The 18,100-nt window shown below is 37.5% G+C and overlaps 1 protein-coding gene across 3 annotated transcripts in view; it reads right to left on the reverse strand.

Annotated features, from left to right (window-relative positions):
* RARS2 (arginyl-tRNA synthetase 2, mitochondrial) overlaps window positions 1-18,100 on the reverse strand; it is a 75,825-nt gene that overhangs the window by 1,309 nt on the left and 56,416 nt on the right. Inside the window, exons 9-19 of one of the 3 annotated variants that reach the window (XM_057302562.2) lie at window positions 15,591-15,749; window positions 14,345-14,451; window positions 9,302-9,397; window positions 6,212-6,272; window positions 4,925-5,001; window positions 4,330-4,454; window positions 3,581-3,648; window positions 3,387-3,496; window positions 2,926-3,021; window positions 1,563-1,637; window positions 594-707 (exon numbers count right to left, since the gene is read on the reverse strand). In XM_057302562.2, the coding sequence (XP_057158545.2) occupies window positions 594-707; window positions 1,563-1,637; window positions 2,926-3,021; window positions 3,387-3,496; window positions 3,581-3,648; window positions 4,330-4,454; window positions 4,925-5,001; window positions 6,212-6,272; window positions 9,302-9,397; window positions 14,345-14,451; window positions 15,591-15,749 (1,088 nt within the window). The other 2 variants (XR_008955682.2, XM_008976472.5) reach the window with 2 other exon arrangements.

The following is an 18,100-nucleotide window of genomic DNA, read 5'->3' on the forward strand; positions in this document are numbered from 1 at the left end:
GGCGCAGTGGCTCACGCCTGTAATCCCAGCACTTTGGGAGGCCGAGGCGGGTGGATCACAAGGTCAGGAGATCGAGACCATCCTGGCTAACACGGTGAAACCTCGTCTCTACTAAAAATACAAAAATTAGCCGGGCGTGGTGGCATGCGCCTGTAGTCCCAGCTACTTGGGAGACTGAGGCAGGAGAATGGCGTGAACCCAGGAGGCAGAGCTTACAGTGAGCCGAGATCACGCCACTGCACTCCAGCCTGGGCAAGAGTGCGAGACTCTGTCTCAAAAAAAAAAAGATTATGATTTCAATGTTAATTTTCAAATATAAAGAATCCTTTTCTAATCATTTTTCCTCATTTAGGCAGTCTACAATCCAATGTATAACACAGCATGGCCTTTCCCTCTGTACAGTGAGGTGGGTAGAAACTAATTATCTATCCACTCTCCACACACACTGGCCACTCTTTAAAGTATCTTTTTAAATTTAGGTATGGCAGCAAGTATAACAATGTGCCGGAGAAATGATACTTAAGACATCAGTTTTAATGATAAAATGACATTTCATAAGACTTGGTATATTAGCTGGGCATGATGGCACGTGCCTGTAATCCCAGCTACTAGGGAGGCTGAGGCAGGAGAATCGCTTGAATCCAGCAGGTGGAGGTTGCAGTGAGCCGAGATCACGCTCCAGCCTGGACAACAGAGCGAGACGCCATCTCAAAAAAAAGAAAAAGAAAAAAAAAGACTTTGTAGCTTCTTCACCTCTGTATGTCTTAAGTGTCATTTAAAGGAAGAAAAAAATCCTTACATAAATCTAGAGAAGACAAGGTAAAAAGTATAATCAAGAAAACAGTCCTGTTAAGTGTCTGATTTCAATACTTGTTGAGTAAAAGCAACATTTCCTTTATTAAATAGCTTTACAGAAGATACAGCTGCTACTATACAAGGGTGGACTCAATTTTGATTTCAATTTGCTAAAATAGACACCATAAAATTGTCATTAAAGATTAGAAAAATTAAGTTTTCTAGCTTATTTTTCTGTGCCTCTGCTTAAAATCCCTGTATGGACCCCACCACCCCGAAAATAAGTTTAAATGCCTCAGTACATGGCAAACAGGTTTATACACGCTTCATTCATCAGCCCTCCCAGGACAATGCTTATGGATCCTTTAAAATGTATTATTACGTTCTTGCTCAACTCTGGGCTTTCTTCTTCTTCCCAGCCACATTCCTTCTGATTAATATCTCCTTTCCTCTGAGAAGCCCTCTCTGATCGCTCAAGGCTGGGCTGGTTGCCCTAACACCATCTCTTACGTTCACTCTAACATAACACATGCACTGTGCTGTAACTGTAGTTGTCAGTTCCCATTCTCCAGTCTACAGTGACAGTACCTTGTATCACTGAATGAATGAAGGAACATTAACTGCTAATTTGTATAGATGAAGCAATAATTCCTGTAACTAAAAGCACATCAAATTTTAGGCCAAGGAATTTGTTTATAGGAAACCTTTAGATGAAAGAAAGGTCTCAAATGCCATTAACACCTGAAAACAGGAAGATTATAAAGTACCTTAAAGTTAGAAGGTAACTGACGATATGCCTGGGTTGAAAGTCCTGAGATGATTTATAAAGCACCTCGTCGAACCTAAAAGATGACAGGAACAGTGAACAGGAAAAGACTGTACACGTTACACTAAGACAATAGACATTAAAAGATTGTGAATATAAGGTTGACTCGACACGATTAAGAGTAGAAGGTATGGCCAGGCGCAGTGTCTCACGTCTGTAATCCCAGCACTTTGGGAGACTGAGGTGGGTGGATCATGAGGTCAGGTGTTTGAGAGCAGCCTGGCCAATATGATGAAACCCCATTCTCTACTAAAAATACAAAAATTAGCCAGGTGTGGTGGCACGCGCCCATAGTCCCAGCTACCTGGGAGGCTAAGGCAGAAGAATCACTTGACCCCCGGAGGTGAAGGTTTCAGTGAGCCGAGATCCAGCCACTGTACTCTAGCCTGGGCAACAGAGCGAGACTCCGTCTCAAAAAAAAAGAAGAGTAGAAGGATATGAAAAAACTGTGTGTACACTTGAAGGCAAAGGAACATTTTTCTTTCTTCCAAATTCTTTGATGGCAGGGACTTTCTAAATCATCTTGGTATTTCCTAGACCTAGTCCACAGCAAAAACTTAAATCATGGCTGGTGAATGTAAAAAGCCTCCAGCCATGTTTAAGAATATAAAATATAAATTAGCAAAGTCTACCCTCAATGCTAAGAAAACCCAGTTGGCTTATTTTTCCTTACATTCCCTATTGTACATGTGAGTAAATTTTTCTGATTCCAGGAAAGAACCACTGACTACTATATGGCAATCAAAGAAAACCACCTTGTTCATAACCATCCACATCCCTTCTAGAGACTAATCTCTGGCATGTTTGGCTTCACCAACAATGCCCGTCAGAGCTAAAATGTGTGGGTGTCTTGCCTAGCATGGGAACATCACATACATATATGTATTTGAGACTGTGAACCGAAACCAAGAGGCAAATGAAGGACTTACGGTCTCTGGGAAGCTGCACAAAGGCAGGTATTTTCCTTCACTTACCACAGAGAGCAAGAAGATGCTCTTTCTCAAACTAAAACTAAAAAAGGTTATGCTTTTATAAGGCTTTATGTGAGCTAGAGGCAGCTAGACATGTGCGCTATTCATCAGTGATAATATTCTGAAGACCCAAAGACTGTCCTCCTTGGGCATTGGCTTAATCTATGCCCTCTGTCCTCAAAATGCAAATAATCACTTTTTAAGGCATACCTTTGGGAAAAGTCTAGAGGCAGAAGGCAGCTACTGGACTGTTGACTCTACTGGGCAGCAAAAATGCTAATAGCCCTTTTGATAAGCAGAAGCACACTTGATGATCCCTGGAAAACATCATACCTGAGAAGATGCTGAAGAATTGAAACAGACTGTGGCTCTTGTAAACAAGCAGTGTTGAAGTCATTCAGGTACCCACATCCAAAAGTCTCTTCCAAACTTATCAAAAGTTTAAAGTTAAAAACATCAAAAGATTAAAAAGTCATACAAGGGCACAGAGCTGCAAGTGATGAACATGACCTTGTAATACACAATTTTGGTCTCCTTAATATCCATACACAGTGGAGGTAACAGTATATTTTTCGACAGGGTTATTCTGAGGACTAAGATAATACACATAAATGTATTTCTAACATAGGTACTCAATAAATTTTTTTTTTTCCCTAAAAGAAGGTCTACTCTAGTCAGATGTGAATAGAAGATATTGGAAAAGCCCAGAAAACAGGGCCTCTGGTCTCAGAATCACAGGACCTAGCCTAAGTAAGCACAGTGTAGCACAAGGTTTCCCTGCAGCCTCTTCTCACCTGTGGAGGCGGGCGTGTGTGTACTGTAGGAAGACTCCTGTGTCCCCGCGACTCTGGAAAACACGATCCCAGCTGAACTTGTAGTCAGATAAGAGTAAACCTTTGAAGTCCTAAAACGACAGAGGAAATCTTCACTGCTGGGATTTGCTCTAGTACCAAACAAAAGGGCCTCACAGATAGGAGTCTTAACAGACCTGAATAATGAGTGCTGCGAGCCCGACCCTCTCTGCAGTCTCTTGTGGGTTCTTGAGTTCTTTAGTTGCTGAAACAGACAAAGGCAGCTATCTTTAGTCTACATGACACTGTGCCAATCATGGATCCAAGTGAAGGTAACATCTGCCAAAAATGTATGCTGACAATCAAGAACAGATTCAGAATGAGTAATTACTTGCCTAATTTAGGCTATTTTACCTTTGATAATGACATTTCCCCTGCCTACATTAAAGGCAAAGAAATCCAAATTTATTTATTCAAAAGATACTTGTAGGAAAAATAAATTTGGATTTCTGATTATATATATATATACGTATGTGTGTATATATATAAAAATATATATGTATATGTGTGTGTGTGTGTGTATATATATATATATCTGATACTTAGTTTTCCAAGGGTGAAGGTTAATTAAAGTCATAAGGACTGGTGACTTGTATCCAAATTATAACATAGAAACTTCACGTAATCACCTAGACAACAGAATGTCAATGCTCAAGCTGTTCATGAAAAGAGGACCAAGGTTATAGTAATTCAGATTATTGAAGTGACCAATTCCTGAGTAGCGAGTATAAAAATTCTGGCACCTCTAATTAGTGAAAGGTATTTTTGACAAAGTTAGTGACACTTCAGTGGAGGGACAGACATAATAAATCACACTGCCCAAAGTCCAGAATAACATAAAAGTGGCATGTAAGTTATGACTTTAATAAGAAAAAACTGAATTCACTCTTAATTGAAGCCATGTTCTGTAGCATCCTTAATTGAATCTCATTTAAAACATCTTCCAGGAAAGTGACATCTCCTCTTCGAGTCTTCATTCCCTGTACTACTCCAAAGGGCACGTGCTGGCACCTAAAAGAGTGGGCATCTAGTTAACTGAAAGCTAAACAAGAGCTGCTGCTGAAAGCATATAATACCTTTCAGAGAGTGGTTTGAACTTTAACCATCAGAGCAGAGTTTTTAAAAATTAATAAAATGAAATTGATGTGATTTGTATGCTACAAAGGACGTTAAGCACAGCTTCACTTTATAATCACCAGCATGTGATTAAACTACTAGTTGCCTTTAGGAGAAAAAGGAGATGTGGATTAAGAATTTTGAAAACTAAGCCACTGAGAGCAGATAACTAATAAAAATAGTTATTTAATGTTTATAAGGTGGAAATTATTATAACCAAGACATAATACAAAAATCAAATCTACCTTTCCATACCAGTATCTTGAAACAAAGAATTGAAATCTGAGTGAAAAACTTTAACCACTAGGTACATTTTCAGGCTCAGCTGACCCTGCACAGACAATTAAGAACCATGCAGACATTACCTTTCTGCCCAGTCATATCCCATGATCTTCAGCATTTGGAATACTTGCTGAAAATGCTTTTTTTGTCCTTTATCTGTCTTGGGAAGAAAATATATATAAAATAAAAGAATACTGACAAATTAATGTATAAAAATAGGTTGGACTTGAATCAAATTAAGATATTTGAGGTCTGACAGACTAAAGTCATCGTCAATCGATATGTTTTAACTAAACACAAAGAGGATGCCACAAGAAGAGTGTCTAAGTGGACTGCTCTACAAGGGAGGGAAATAAGAGCCATACAACTCCACCGAGTCAGTAGGAAATGTGAACTTCAATCTTCTGAGTATTCTATTTAAGTTTCTGCCCTCTCGGCTATTATGACCCTGGTCTCTGAGACCAAAGCTAAACTCTAAATAAATATTTGATGGTAACTTTCTTCTAAGTGGAAAGGAAGGTTTCACATGATAAGTAAGGAAAGGGGAAAAGATACTAGAATACCACTCAGCAATAAAAGGAACCAACTACTGACACACAGGACAGCCTGGATAGTTCTCCAGGGCATTCATTATACCGAGTGAAAAAAGCCAATCTCAAAGGTTACATATGGTATAATTCCATTTATACAACATTCTTAGAGTGACAAAATTGTGCTGAAGAACAGAGCACTGGCTGCCAGGGGTTAGGATTGGGTGAAGGTGTGATTATTAAGTGGCTGACCACGAGGGAGTTTGTTTTGTGATGGAACAGTTCTATATTCTGAATGTGGTGATGGTTACATGAATCTATACATGTGATAAAGTCTCATAAAACCATAGCCACACAAACATCTACAGGAGAGTACATGTAAAAGCTGGCGAAATTTCAGTAAGGTCTCTATCAATGTTAATTTCCTGCTATTGATAAAAGTACTATGGTTACGTACTATCTTTGGGGGGAAACACTGTACTATTTTGAAACTTCTTGTGAGTATTAAATTACTTCAAAATAAAGTTATTTAAAAACAACTGTTGAGCCCAAATCAGAATTGAAAAATAAAAAACAAAAAAACTTGGTATTATAGTAACCTGTATATATTAATTTCACATAACCATCTTACTGATTCAGGTAATTTTTTCTTACTATGAAGCAATGTAAACTTTTTCATTTTTAAGTGTTTAAACTTTTAAATAGAAGTTGCCCACTTTAAACATACTTAATGTTGACTTCTCTTTGTAGTTTTCCATAGTTTTTCAACATGGCATCCAATTTCTACCTCTGTAGTTTTCATGAGTTAAGAGATCATAACTTTTTGTTCTGATTACTTACCACATATATCATTGTATCAAAATTATACTTGTCCATTCGATCTATAGCAGCTGCAAGATCTCTGAAACAAAGTGGCCATAAACCAAGAGTTACTAAGCAGATCCAGGTAATAATTGGTCTTACCTATTTAATAGCAATGAGCATTTTCTAATTAAGAATTTAAATTATACCACAGCCTGAGGAATTCCACCCACACTTAGATAATCCGAATATCACGTTTTGATATAAAATGATAAAAATAGGTTTGGGAAAAACAACAATAAAAACACTGGGAAAAGCAAAACCTAAAATAAATATAAATAAATAAAATTAATACATAAAAGTTCTACAACAAGTAGTAATAACAACTAAAATAGCTCTGGGTGAAGTGTCTTGTAGATAAATGTTTTATGATTAAGTCTCTACTAAAAAGAATCACCTGTTACTTCTCTGCAATATATTCTCTTAATGAACATATTTAAAATATAGATGATGTAGTAAACAGGTATTGTCTAGATACTCTCCTATTAGTATTACTAAGGACTTTCAAAGTCTTGGGTCAGTCAGGGGGAATACCTTCTAACGCATTTAAAAGACCATAAAGTCGGCCAGGTGTGGCGGCTCACGCCTGTAATCCCAAGCACTTTGGGAGGCTGAGGCGGGAGGTTCACGAGGTCAGGAGTTTGAGACCAGCCTGACCAACATGGTGAAACCCCGTCTCTACTAAAAATACAAAAATTAGCTGGGCGTGGTGGCGCACGCCTGTAATCCCAGCTATTCAGGAGGCTGAGGCAGGAGAATCGCTTGAACCTAGGAGGCGGAGTTTACAGTGAGCCGAGATCGCACCACTGCACTCCAGACTGAGCAACAGAGCAAGACACCATCTCAATTAAAAAAAAAAAAAAAAAAAAGACCATAAAGTCCTTTGACAGAATTTCTATCTCTTTTATCTCTGATTAGATACAAATATCTAGTTTGCATATGAAATAATGAAAAACCATAAAATTTCATAAACCGAAATTTCAAGTCAAGGATTATGAAATATTAAAATTTAAAATTAGAGCTATTTTTGATTATATATGATACTGGAAAGACTGAAAAAATTTCTCGATCTTTCAAAATGTTAGGGATCATCAAAATGTCATTAGTACCTATCTCATGATCCTGACATTGCGCAGAGCATGCATTCTCAATGGAGGCAAAAACTGGCTAATTTTTGTGTTTTTAGTAGAAATGGGGTATCATCATGTTGGCCAGGCTGGTTTCAAACTCCTGGCCTCAGGTGATCTACCCTCCTCGTCCTCCCAAAGTCCTGAGAATACAGGCAAGAGCCACTGCATATTTTTTGTAGAGATGGGTCTCATTATATTGTCCCGGCTGCTTTCAAACTTCTGGCCTCAAGTGATCCTCCTGCTTTGGCTTCCCAAAGTTCTAAGATTACAGGCGTGAGCCACTACAGCTGGCCAACAAAAACTCTTATTCTTCATGCATAAACCACAGATATGTATACAATATATACAGAGACACAGAATATCTGTGGGATAAAATTTCATGAGGATTGGCAATTAGGAAAAATATGGCTGAAAAGGTTGCTTGGGGGAATTATAATTTTTAAAATGTTGAGAAACAGTTGTATAGCAGATTATCACAAAAATGATGTCACAAATAGACACCTGTTTTTTTTTTTGGTTTAAGATAAGGACAAAACAAAGGGAAACTTTTTGATTCAATGAAAAAACAAAAAAGAATAAGAAAAATTTCTAGGTTGAGTTTGTAGAAACTGAATTTCAAAGCCAGAAGACATGCTAGGTCATTTAGTCCAGATCTCTCATTTCACAAAGTAGAGAATCATGGCCCAGAGAGTTAAACGACAGTCCCAGGTCTCCAGCCTCACACTCTGTTCTTTTCAGTATTCTCCTTCAGTTTTGTCTGCTATAACAACTTTCATTTACATCCCCCACACAAAGGTATTCTATAAGAAACGCATTAGAAGGCAGAAGCAACTGACATTAAAGCAAAGTGAAAAAATCAAACATTTCAATAAGTGGCAAAAAGACAATTATTTTCAAAGAAAAAAGAGAAAGTACAGGTGTTAAGGTAAATACACAGAAAAGTCTACATCTAATGACAGTCTGAAAAAACACCAAATTAGGATAGTTATAGAGATTTCATGTCATAGGGCCCCTTTTCTGACGGGATGTTTCTTTTTCCAAAGAAAAATATAGGTGTTGAAAAACTGACACCTAATGATAACCCAAAAAAGACACTAACCAGACCCGGATAGTTACAGAGCCTCTGTTCTCAATGGATACTTCTTATAACCACTGTGCAATAGTTTATTTATTTAATCTATCTAGCAATAATTAGTTGATACAAAAAACTTTTCTAATATATATATTTGCTTATCTAGAAAAATAATGTACCTCTTAGATATATAAGCTCTTCTCACTTCCTAATCCCAATTGCATAGAAATGGTAAAGGGAAATGTCGAAAAGTAATAGAAGGTAAGAGATGAATTTCCTAAGGGGAAGTTAAAAGACTTAATTGGTTGCTTAAAGTTGTTTGGAACAAATTATGGTAGTTAATATAAAACAACAAAGTATCATGACTTTGTGTTACAAAAGTGATTTGTGACCTAATATAAAATTCTGGCCTGGGAGACACTTTTGCCAACAGTGCTTCTCTTTCCTATTAGCTTTGTCCCAGAAATAAGGGTGCTGATAAACCCACTTCTTATTGATGAACAGAGATTGGCCCTTCCACAAAGGTCAGTCACAGAGATGGATGGGAAAAAAAAATGTGACATGGCTGCTTTCTCCCTCAGCCTGCTTTACCAAATCCCAATGAGTTCTGGTATTTATGTGCATGTAAGATGTTCTTTACAGCATAAGGAAACCCCTGAGCTAATATGGTCATCTTTTAGTATACATTTCCTGCCAATGTGCCATTGTAAAATACTTTTAGTTGATTATGAAGTACTTCAGTTTTACAGTTTATAGAATAATGTCATCAGCTGTGGAGTCCGATAATGCATAATTAATTGTACACAGTGTTTCATCTGAAAGCAACAGATTTAGAACCAAATGTTGACCCTCACAGAGGCTACAAACCTGGTTGCATAGAGAGAAGTCCCATCACTTCGCATTACAGTACAAATTGAGGAGGGGTCGCCATTCCCAGAGAGATCTACTACAGCCGTTCCTTTTCTAGAAATGCGAAAAGGTAACTCTGAAGCAACATAATAAATTCAGACCTTTAAAATTTTAATATCTAAAACATTAGCAAACCAGAAGCTATTTTTATTACCCACGTTGCAATGAGCAGTGCCAATTCAAGCTTTAATCAACAATGGAAAAAAACAAGAATATGACCAAGAATCTCTTATGAATGGGTATGATGTAATTAATATTTGGTTATCTTAGCTTTTAAATCTGTAGCTCCGGATAAGGTACTCAGAGATAAATTCTTTAATATACCCAGTTGAAAAATGAGATGCAGCTGCATTGTAACTATGAAATGTCACACATTCTCCTTCTAATTCATGGTATTATAACATTCAATATTGGGATAATTTTTAACATGCCACAAAGTACCCAAGTATTAAAACTAATTCATGGTATTATAACATTCAATATTGGGATAATTTTTAACATGCCACAAAGTACCCAAGTATTAAAACTACAGATTTTTGTCTTTCCTGTATGACCAAAATTTGGAATCTGTATATGACAATCTAAAAATTTTCCTTAAGGACATTACCGAGGATGCTATTAACTATGTTTCACATCTTCCTTATAAATATGACAGGAGAAAGTTTGCTTTGGTACTATGAAAAGTGACATGTCTCTTAAGCAATTGGTTTGCCTCTACATTATAGAGGTCTGGGCTTCTTTCACTGCTATTTCTCTGTTTAGCTGACAGGAAGCTAAAAGCTAAATTAGAAAACAATTAGGCAAGAAACAAAAATAAAAGGCATCCAAATTGGAAAAGAAGTTAAATTGTCTCTGCAGGCAACATAATCTTTTTTTTTCAATATGATCTTACAAATAGAAAACTCTGAATATGATCTTATAAATGGAAAACCCTGAAGAATCCGCCAAAAACTGTTAGAATAAATGAATTTCATAAAGTTGCAGTATAGAAAATCAACATATGAAAATCAGTAGCCTTTTTTTCTTTTTTTTTTTTTGAGACGGAGTCTCACTTTGTTGCCCAGGCTGGAGTGGTGCAGTGGCACGATCTCAGCTCATTGCAACCTCTGCCTCCTGGGTTCAAGCAATTCTCCTGCTTCAGCCTCTCCGCGCGCCACCACGTCCAGTTAATTTTTGTGTTTTTAGTAGAGACAGGTTTTCACTATGTTGGCCAGGCTGGTCTCGAACTCCTGACCTCATGTGATCCGCGCCCCCGGCCTCCCAAAGTGCTGGGATTACAGGCGTGAGCCACCACGCCCAGCCAAATATCAGTAGCATTTCTATACACAACAACAAACTATCTGAAAAAGAAATTTAAAAAAAATCCCATTTATAATAACATCAACAAAATTAAAATAGGAATAAATTTAACCAAGGAGGTAAAATATCTGTACACTGAAAACTATACAACACTGATGAAAGAAATCAAAACACAGATAAATGGAAAGATATCCTGTATTAATGGATTGGAAAAATCAATATTTAAAAAATGTCCACACCACCAAAAGCAATCTACAGATTCAATGCAATCTCTACCAAAATTCCAATGACATTTTTCACAGAAATAGAAAAATCAATCATAAAATTCATATGGAACCACAAAAAACCTCCAAATACCCAAAGCAATATTGAGCAAAAAGAATAAAGCTGGGCCAGCTGTGGTGGCTCACGTCTATAATCCCAGCACTTTGGGGGGCCAAGGCAAGTGGATCACTTGAAGCCAAGAGTTCAAGACCAGCCTGGGCAACATGGTGAAACTCCATCTCTACTAAGAAATACAAAAATTAGCTGGGTGTGGTGGCACATGCCTGTAATCCCAGCTACTTGGGAGGCTAAGGCAGGAGAATAGGTTGAACCTGGAGGTGGAGGTTGTAGTGAGCCAAGAAAGCACCAATGCACTACAGCCTGGATGACAAAGCCAGACCCTGTCTTAAAAAAAAAAACAAAGCTAGAGGCATCGCACTACTTAATCTCAACATCTATTACAAACTATAGTAATCAAAACAGCATTATACTAGACAAAAACATAGAGACCAATGGAATAGAATAGAGAGCCTAGATACAAATTCACACATTTATGGTCAACTGAATTTTTTTTTTTTTTGAGATGGAATTTCACTCTTATTGCCCAGGTTGGAGTGCAATGGCTCAATCTTGGCTCACCGCAACCTCTGCCTCCCGGGTTCAAGTGATTCTCCTGCCTGAGCCTCCCAAGTAGCTGGGATTACAGGCATGCCCCACCACACCCAGCTAATTTTTGTATTTTTAGTAGAGATGGGGTTTCTCCATGTTGGTCAGGCTGGTCTTGAACTCCCAACCTCAGGTGATCCGCCCACCTCAGCCTCCCAAAGTGCTGGGATTACAGGCGTGAGCCACCATGCCCAGCCAGGTCAACTGATTTTTGACAAAGGTGCCAAAATAACACAATAAGAAAGGGACAGTCTCGGCCAGGCACAGCGGCTCACGCCTGTAATCCTAGCACTTTGGGAGGCCAAAGCAGGTAGATCAGGAGGTCAGGAGATTGAGATCATCCTGGCCAACACGGTGAAACCCCGTCTCTACTGAAAATACAAAAATTAGCTGGGTATGGTGGCACGCGCTTGTAATCCCAGCTACTTGGGAGGCTGAGGCAGGAGATTCGCTTGAACCTGGGAGGCAGTGGTTGCACTGAGCCAAGATCATGCCACTGCACTCCAGCCTGGTGATACAGTGAGACCCCGTCTCAAAAAAATAAAAAGGAAAGGACAGTCTCTTCAATAAATGACACTGAGAAAACTGCATATCCATATGCAGAAGAATAAAACTAGATCCCTATCTCTCACCATGTACAAAAGTCAATTCAAAGTGGATTAAAGACAAATCTAAGACCTGAGCTGTAAAACTATTAGAGGAAAACACTGAAGCCTTGGCAAAGATTTCTTGGAGCTAGTCCTCAAAGCATAGGCAACAAAAGCAAAAAATACACAGATGGGACTGCATAAAACTAAAAAAGCTTCCGCACAGCAAAGAAAACAATCAACAAAGTGAAGAGACAACCTAGAGGATTAAAGAAAATACGTGGAAAACATGTATCTGGTAAGGGGTTAATGTGAAAATATATAAGGAACTCAACTCAATGGAAAAACAACAACAAAAAAACTAAACCAAACCAACACCACCACGACCAAAAAAAAACCCAACTAAAAAGTGGGCCAAAGAAGCCATTATTCTCAGTAAACTAATGCAGGAACAGAAAACCAAATACCACATATTCTCACTTATAAGTGGGAGTTGAACAATGTGAACAGAGACACAAGGAAGGAAAGAACACAGACTGGGGCCTGTCGGGGGATGGGGAGGCGGGAGAGCATCAGGAAAAATAGGTAATGGATGCTGGGCTTAACACTCAGGTGATGGGTTGCCAGGTGCAGCAAATCACCATGGCACACATTAACCTACGTAACAAATCTGCACATCCTGTACATTTGCCTGGGAACATAAAAAAAAAAAAAAAAAAGTGGGCCAAAGACCCGTATAGACATTTCTCCAAGGAAGGCATACAAAAGGCTAACAAGTATATGAAAAGGTGCTGAACATCACTAATCATCAGGGAAATACAAAATTAAAACCAAAATCCACAATAAGATATTTCTTCACACTTGTTAAGATGGCTTTTATAACAAAAAAAAAAAAAAAAAAAAGATAAATGTTGGCAATGATGTGGATAAAAGGGAACCCTTGTACACTGTTGGTGGGAATGTTGGTATAGCCATTATGGAAAACAATGTGGAGGTTCCTCAAAAAACAGAAAACAGAACATCCATATATATGATCCAGCAAACTCACATCTGGGTATACAACCACAGAAAATGAAATCAGTATGTCCAAGTGAAATCTGCCCTACCATGGTTATTGTAACATTATTCACAATAGCCAAGATGTGAATCAACCTTAACAGATGAGTAGACTTTAAAATATACAACAGGTAATATTCAGCCTTAAAATAAAAGGAAATCCTGTCACTTGTGACAACATGGATAAACTGAAAGGACATTATGCTCAGTGAAATAAACGATGCACAGAAAACAAATACTGTATAGTCTCACATGTGGAATCTAAAAAATTATAATCATAGAAGCAGAGAAGTAGAATGGAGGTTACCAAGGGCAGGGAATGGGGAGATGTTGGTTAAAGGCTACAAAGTTTTAGGTAAACAGGAGGAGTAAGTTCTGGAGATCTATTGTACAGCATTGTGAGTATAATTAACAATAATGCATAGTACACTTGAAAACTGCTAACAGGGTAGATTTTAAATGTTCTCATCATAGGTAAGTATGTAAGGTGATGGATATGTTAATTAACTTGATTTCAACATTTCACAGTGTGCATATATCAAATCATGTTGTACACCATAAATATATACAATATGTCATTCATCAATTACAACTTTTTTTTTTAAAGAAAAAACTCTGACATAAGCAAGAAAACAGAATTCTAGGAGGGACACGCTAACACCATCTCTGACTTCATATTACTTTTCCTGCCCCTACTTCCTGTTTTCATCATTTTCCTCATTTATAAGCCTGTTATAGTATACTTATCTTCACACACTGCCTTAAATATTTTTTGAAAAGGCAGGGATTTCTTTTAAAAGGTAAAACTGAATCAGAAGATAATAAGATATATTTCCTTTTTTCAGTTATATCATTATCAGGTTATATGACCTTAGGTAGGTCACTTGTATTTTCTGTGCTTCAGTTCCCAGCCTTATAAAAAACAAGTAACATCCTTTCTCCAAACCTGAACAGCTTTTGCTATGGCAGCAAAATACAGAATGTGGGAAAGTACTCTGAACAGGAAAAAGCACTATAAAAAATCCCAAGAAAGCTGCACATTGCATTCTGTTGTCCTTACTCAAAGGATACGTCAATAACAATTTCAAAGAACAAATAATTTTACTAAAGAATAGTAACCTGATCATACATTGTTTTCAGTAGGAGTCCTTTACTCTCCAGCAACTTTAAGACCTCTTGAGATTTTTCACGATAAAATGATTCTCCTGAATATTCATCAAAATATACTCCCAGACGCTAAAAGAGTTCAGAAACAAAAAGACAAAGAAATGTTAATTGAATCTCCTATTCTTACCCTAAGGCAAAATTAAGGATGCTCTACCACCTGTCACACACATGAACACAATAAAAATTAAATCAAGGGCTGAGTGTGGTGGCTCATGCCCATAATCCCAGCTCTTTGGGAGGCTGAGGCAGGAGGATCACTTGCGCCCAGGAGTTCAAGCCCAGCCTGGGCAAGATGGCGAGGACCTCATTATTTTTGTTTAAAAAAAAAAAAAAAATCACTCCTCTTCTCAAACCTCCTAATAGTTTCCACTATACCAGTCAAGTCCTCACAATGGTACTGTGCTGTGCAATACAATAATCACTAGGCCCAAGTGACAATCTATACTGTTAAACTGGAATTACGCAAAATTGAGAATTTAGCTCTTCTGTCACACTATTCACCCTTCAAGCCACATGTGGTTGGTGGCTACTTAAGGAGACGGCCACAGATACAGAAGATTCCCATCACCACAAAAAGCACTGGACAGCCCTAGAGAAATCCTAGAATCATGCCCCATATGCTACTAGCTCTTCAACCTTCTCCTGTCGTTCATCTTGCTTACTTACTCCAGTCACACGGGCTTCTTTACAAAACTGTCGTTCCACCTGAAGACTCTATACCTGATCTCCCCAGCTAGCATCTAGAACCACCTAATAAAAACATAGTTGTTTCTTGCTTTATCTTTAATTTGTTTAGTTTGTGCTCTGTCTCTAGGCTAGAATATAAGGTCTGCGAGAGCAAGGGTTTTCCTCTTCTATTCGCTGTTGTGTATTATCCCCTACCCACCAAATGTTTATTAAATGAATCAGTTTATTAACCGTCACATACCGGCCTAAGGAAGTGAAAGAACAAAAAATAAATATGAAAAAGTGAAGGAATGCTAGAACAGAAAAGTCAGATAAAAATGAAGTATGAGAATATCACCTGACACTGCTTCAGGATTATTTTGCAGTTCTTTCAGCCCAAAAACCAAAATTTGAGTCTTAATTTTAAATTCACCTACAAATCTATTTTTAAAACACAAGCTTAACACACAACTTTACTATGCAGGTAACAGCCGAGAGCTGCACCGCATCATGGGAAAGCAGAAGGGAGGGTCAACCAATACCTTGTAAACCCGAATGTACTCTTCAATGCTCAAGTCCCGAAATTTTTGCCACAGTGAAAGTGCTTGCGCATCGCCCAGTTCCAATCGTTGGAAGAACTCCTGTGCTGCTTTTGCTACACTTTTATCATCTGCTGCTTCTTTATTAACTTGTACATAAACCTAAAAGTACAATAGTACATTAAATGAAGTACATAACAGGTCATTGTTATCTCTAACACGGAAAGAAAGCAAAAAAAGCACATTCTGAGAATTCTCATTTAAAATTTTCCAAGTTGGGTACATTACAGAGTATAACTTTTCTTTTTTGCCATGGGCCCCTGGTGAAGCATATAGACCCCTTCTCAAAATGTTTCTAAATTCATAAAATAAAATACACAGGGTTACGAAGAAAAGAATTACTCTGAAATAACCAAATAGCCAAAAATTAATTTGTGATATAGTAATGGAGGAAAATACTCAATTTCCGAGAGAGGTTAGGGAAAACAAAGTATAATTTTTTCTTTCCAACTAAATCCACAGATCCCCAGGGTAAGAATACCTATTTAAGACTAAACTGGCATTTCTTCTGTTATTTTTCAAAATGCCATATTATTATCCTGTAACTTCGCTGAAAAAGGTTGAATAAAGTAGGATGGCTCGATCTGGCAAAGAAACAGCTAACGGATGATTTAGCATTTGTTTTAATCAAAGATTTTTAAACTGTTCTCTAAATAGCTTACTGTGTAAAGACCAATACACTAGGTGATCTTGGTAAAAAGGACTGCTTTTGGATAGTTAGTATAATTATACTCTAAACTTAAGATCCTAAAAACTGTGTTGAGCACCTCTTCTGGAGTTTTATTTTGCATCACCTGTCTTAGCTGGTTTAGTTCCATACTCAGCCAAGAACTAGGGTGGAGTTGATGGTTTATTAAGGGCTCAGGCTTACTCTTCCAGCTCTAGGAATCTGTGTTCCCAATGTAGTTTCAATCATTTTTCAGTCTCCAAAATATAATGTTAATAAATGACATTAAAATATTAATATTATAGTTCAAGTAGTACTGAAGTTATACATATGGACAAATATTTACAAATTGTAACTCACCTGCAGGTTGAAACATCAATGATAACTTTACTATATTATTTCCAGAAAGCTATTAAAGTCTCATGAAAGCAATAAAAATTGGTGAATAAACTATGAAAAAATAAGGCTTCTAAACCCTTACAATGTTATTATCAAAACATCCGGACAGCAGTATTTGGATAGGAAAAAATGATTTTATTGCTGGAGGACACATTGGCTTATACCCACTAGATACTACCAACAAATGGGACAGGGCATTAAACATCTCTCAAGGTAAAAACGTTTCACCTTTCATAGATGATCTATGTTAATTACTGGAATGACAGACTTAAATAAATAAATACTGCTAAATAAAGTTAAAATTACCTTTTTTTTTCCCCCTAGAAAAGAGTTAACTAGCAGGTCTGATACTGTTATATTTAAAACATCCTGCTTGCAAGGTTGGCCACTGGCTGGCATCTATTAACTTAGATTTTTGGGAATGTCTCCACCAACTTAACTGATAAAAGTGGTCACTGTGCCTACACTGTGGATGCAAACAGTACAGCTTAGGCTGAACTTCTGCTTTCCTTCTGGGAGTTTGGGATTTAGGACATTCTAAGCAGAGGGTACCTACATGACCAACTCTCAACAAAAACCTTGGACACAGGGTATCTAATGAACTTTTGCCAGTGGACATTTCACATGTATTCTCATAATTTGCTGCTGGAAGTATGTGCACCTTGTGTGACTCCACTGGGAAAATTTGGGAGTCTGGAAAGCCTGGTTTCCTCTGGACTTTACCCCATATGTGCCTTTTCCCTCTGCTGATTTTGCTTTGTATCCCTTCACTGTAATAAATCATAGCCACAAGTAAGACTATGCTGAGCTCTGTGAGTCCTCTGCGTGAATCACAGAATCGGGGGGAGGGGTGGTCTTAGGATACCTGACACATCATAAAAAGGTGATGTTTATGTAGTCCTATTAGTAAGTCCAGAACAATACATACAATGTCAGTTAGAAAACAAAGAAGACTTTGGTAAAGTATGGGAAAACAAAAAGGGTCCCCATAAGATAGTAAACTGCGGACTTCTTGACTTTTGAATGACACAGCCATTGACAACTGCTTAACGGTCCAGTATACAGATGTTAAAAACATAAATATATATTCACAAGTGGTTTCTGATTCTATCTCACACACATACATACATGTGCACACAAGTTATAAGCAAACACATGCAAAATGTCTTTATTTTCACAAAAGAGTTTAGTTTCTTTTTTTTTTCATAAAGCCTTTCTTCAGGGTGAAGTTTCTTTGTTTTTAAATCTAGGACTTTAAACTCAAATAACCAAACATTTAAAAATCTATTATGCATTATGATATGACTATTTTAGAAAAAACTTCACCAGAACCTTCTCTTTCTTAAAAAATAGAAATAATTAAAACAAAAAGCCCTTAAAACATGTG

The sequence above is a fragment of the Pan paniscus genome, chromosome 5, assembly GCF_029289425.2.
Source record: "Pan paniscus chromosome 5, NHGRI_mPanPan1-v2.0_pri, whole genome shotgun sequence".
Taxonomy (NCBI): domain Eukaryota; kingdom Metazoa; phylum Chordata; class Mammalia; order Primates; family Hominidae; genus Pan; species Pan paniscus.